The 3,961-nt window shown below is 34.5% G+C and overlaps 1 protein-coding gene across 1 annotated transcript; it reads left to right on the forward strand.

Annotated features, from left to right (window-relative positions):
• The first annotated feature begins 2,677 nt into the window (after positions 1-2,677).
• Positions 2,678-3,582, forward strand: LOC128235099 (neuronal growth regulator 1-like). Its single transcript, XM_052949832.1, has 2 exons — positions 2,678-2,953; positions 3,186-3,582. Exons 1-2 carry the CDS (start codon positions 2,707-2,709, stop codon positions 3,482-3,484), a joined length of 546 nt encoding a protein of 181 aa, XP_052805792.1. The 5' UTR covers positions 2,678-2,706; the 3' UTR covers positions 3,485-3,582.
• Positions 3,583-3,961: the final 379 nt, after the last annotated feature.

Genomic DNA, 3,961 nt, shown 5'->3' on the forward strand with positions numbered 1-3,961 from the left:
ACAATATTTCTTATTTCATTTTAAACTTTTTACTGCTCATGTGAGATTTGCATTTCGGTCCTTTTAAGATTTATTTGAAAAGCAGCGGAACATTGAAATAAGAAGTTGAATCTGTCTATCGATATTTAACGAACATGTAATTCAAATTATCCGACTGATTTAGTTCCAGGGAAACAGAAAGTCCATAGCACGTATTTTCAAATGTCAATATAAGTCCTTTGTAACATATATTTGGACTGGGGTGTGGGAATGTGTGGTATTGGTGTTTGGCCCCTCAGACTGTGTCATCCCAAAAGGGGCAAATTATGTAATACTGTGTCATTGTTTATGACAAGAGGTAGAACATTGAGAATAACATTATTACGATAGCAACATTTATTGTTTGAACCAATTTAAGGGATATGCTTGAATGCATATAATTTGGCGATTATCGCGTTATTTACTTTTCATATCGAACATGTATGTCTAGAAACGGAACTTAAATGGATATTTGAATATTGGAATATATATTTTATCATTTAAGTGAACGATTCGGGGTTTTTCAACGTCAATATATATATTGCATCATCAAACTATTTGTCAATTATGTACTTAAGTACGCGTGTATTTCTTTTTAAAAAGTGTACTTAATTGACCTTTAACTCCAATTTGAGGCATTTCATAAAAAGAAAATTTGTTTGTTTTAATGTAATATTGTAATACATTTCACCCCGTGAACACCAGAAGGGAACATATATTGCAATATTGTTTAATGTTCTCTCGGTAAACACAAAATACAGTTACTTTGATGCTATGATTATGAAATCAAATATGATGAGAATTATGGAAAAAAACTACATATTTGTTTGTTTCAGTTTCATACCTCATAAGTTCCACATCATAAGAGATCACATGAATGTGGTATATCCTCTTGTGAAATCTTATAACATTACCACTTGGATATTATCTGTATCTCATCGTACTAAAACAACTCAATATGTATATCACCGTGACAATGGAATTGTAAAAACCTTCCTGATGGTTAATATTTTGTGATATCATCTTTTAAGGGATATTTCCGCAACCTGTAAAACGATTAAGAATAAAGCTATATTACGTTAAATTCCGTTTTGAATAATTGCACCGTGAGCATTTTCATTACGTTTTTCAGTTGACATCATGTCAGTGACACTGACGCCAAAGGCGAATCCTATATCGGTTATTGAAAACACCCCACAGCTATTCAAGTGCCTTACATCAATTTGTCGTCCGAAGGCCAATGTTACGTGGTATCTGGGCTCAGAACAACTCACTTCTGCAACTGTGTCCAGCCCCTCACAAGATGTCACTACTAGTACACTTAACTTCACCTCGCAGCGGAAACATCAAAACATGACAATCCACCGTCAAGAAAGTAATGGTGGTCAACTACGGACATCTGATAAACCAACGATAAACGTTATTTGTAAGTTTTGTTTTGCTAAGCTCTTAATTGCACTCTTAATATTTTGTCATTGTTCATGGATAAGAAAATAATAACTTTCCATTTTTAATTAGTAGCTTAAATAAAATACTCACAATCAGATGTTTAAAGTTTTGTGTGCGAAGTAAAGAGATACACTCGCTCAGAAACTTTGTTTATTTCCTGCGTTTGGTCTCTTCAAGTCAAGTGCGACGGTTCATGCTGATTATGTACCTGAGGATAACTGAGGGTTGTGATATATCATTTTCAAACGTGGAACTTAGAGCGTTGTACGCAGAAACCGAAAAATGAATAGTACATGAAATAGTTTACTAAGTTAAACCCAAACGCTTATACGTCCTAACACGTCAGCGTTTTCAGGTTAATAGATATTAATTTTATACTATATTTTTCCTCGTACATTGAAAAAACAAACGGAAAAGACAGTGATATCATAGTCCCTATTCAGAGCACTTCTGATTGTTTCTTCTTACTGGTTATGTGGAAGAAAATAACAACAAGATTATTACCTTGTACATATACACGACTAAATTATAGTATCTAGAATATTTAATGTGTCTGTTGTTTTGTTTTGGAAAAAACTAGTGAAAATTAATTATGTTTTGAGGTAACATGCAATTTAAAGCATTGTTAAAGACGCCTTTAAAATCATAACATAATGTGGCCAAACTTGCCTCTTAACTGCAGTTAAGACCTCCGGCAGTGTATATCAACTTCACACTTAAACTGATGAAATCAGAATGATACGTAAATCACTGATGTATTATAACGGTATTATATATTTTAACCGTTTTTAAAAATGGATTTACTTATTACATTTACTGATGTTGTTTTACAAAGTAAGTAAAATCAGGTTTATTACATTTTCGACAACTGTGTCCATGATCAATACGATTAATTATTCTTGATTTTCAAGAGTTTGTTTCAGTGTGCATGACAATTTGGATTATAGCTGACTTAACGACGGATGCATTATAATTGTTTTTCTATGTTTGTACTCTGTGTGTACATTTCAATTGTTTACTAAGCAATTTAGACCCTAAACACCAACATATACGGCGACGCCTTATGCATCACACAATCATCAAAAGTCCATAAAAAGGTTTGAGATCGATTAATGTTTTCTTGTTGTGAAGCCACGCACTTAATGCATTGTCACAAACGGACACTGTTGCGCTTATTTATGTTTTTAATAATTTTCAGATGGACCAAGTCAAATCGTTTGTAAACTTGGTGGATCAACCATGTCCTCTACTGTATCAGTAAAAGAAGGCTGGGAGTTTCGCTTAGACTGCAGCAGCGACGGAAATCCGTCACCAAGCTTTTCCTGGACGCACCCTGGGGATGGACCAACTTATCCTCTCTTCATACGCAGCATCAACAGAACACACGCTGGAAGATTCAGGATAATACCAAGGAACAAATTGATCCCATCAGAGCAAAAGGCAGTTTATCTCACCAAGGACATTTATGTTAAAGTCGAGGTTCAATGTACGGGTATTCTCTTTTCTATCGTATTCATGTATTTTCTAAGACTAGTTTCACCATTAATTAATGTGTAGAGATTGTATTTGATCTACATTTAATACATGCAGAGCTAATTAAAATTATTAAGCTTAAATACAGTATGTTATTTAAATTACCTTCCATATGATACAAAAATGAAACCAAATACCTGGAAAATTTGGTAAGTATTGTAAGGTGGCTATACTGTTTGTTTTAGATCCACCAGATCCACCGAGCTGCCGCGTCGGATCATCAGCAAGATCATCAAACATCGTATCTGCAATACAAGGACATACTATCACAATCAGCTGTTCCTGTGATAGCAATCCACCATCAATATACTCGTGGTCTGTAACCGGAGTTTCCACTCCAACTTCTGGACAGAGTTTTATACTGCTCGTTCAGAAATCGACTACGATAACGTTAACCATGGAAAACAGCATGCAATTTACAAATGGCAAAAATGAAAAAGGGAGAAGTGAGACGCCAATTGAAGTAAACGTTCTTTGTAAGTAACTTTACGTCTTTAACTGGGTAAACTATTAAGTTTAAGGGAAAAAATGAGAAAATACACCTAACAAAAACATAGTCTTTATTACAGATAATAACAAACTTCGTACTACAGGTTTTCAATAGGTCCACACCAGTAAATTGGGGTTTAAGTATTTTAGTCGTGTCGTACGACATTAGATGTTAAGCGACGGAAAATGTTGTTATAGATATTATAACATGTCCAATTACTTTTCATCTTCATGGTTAATTTGCTAAGTCAGGCCAATTACGACGGCCAGTCGTATGATACCCTACGATATACTACGACTGTGTTACGATATACCTATGCATTTCGTCGTCTTTAAGTAATCTGAGGCCCTCGGAGTAAAAGACATTTGCTGCGATAGTTTCTCGGTTATTTTACGTCATTACAATGACAGTCCTCCAAATAAAGTCGTATGGCATGTTACGTCAGCGTAGGTTCTATTTGCGACTTTTATA

This window comes from Mya arenaria, chromosome 5, assembly GCF_026914265.1.
Source record: "Mya arenaria isolate MELC-2E11 chromosome 5, ASM2691426v1".
NCBI lineage: Eukaryota > Metazoa > Mollusca > Bivalvia > Myida > Myidae > Mya > Mya arenaria.

Bases quoted from the DNA above. Each gene is read 5' to 3' on its own strand.
- LOC128235099 (XM_052949832.1), top strand. From the start codon at position 2,707: ATGTCCTCTACTGTATCAGTAAAAGAAGGCTGGGAGTTTCGCTTAGAC. The intron at 2,954-3,185 runs GTACGGGTATTC...TGTTTGTTTTAG, and splicing joins TGTTAAAGTCGAGGTTCAAT to ATCCACCAGATCCACCGAGC.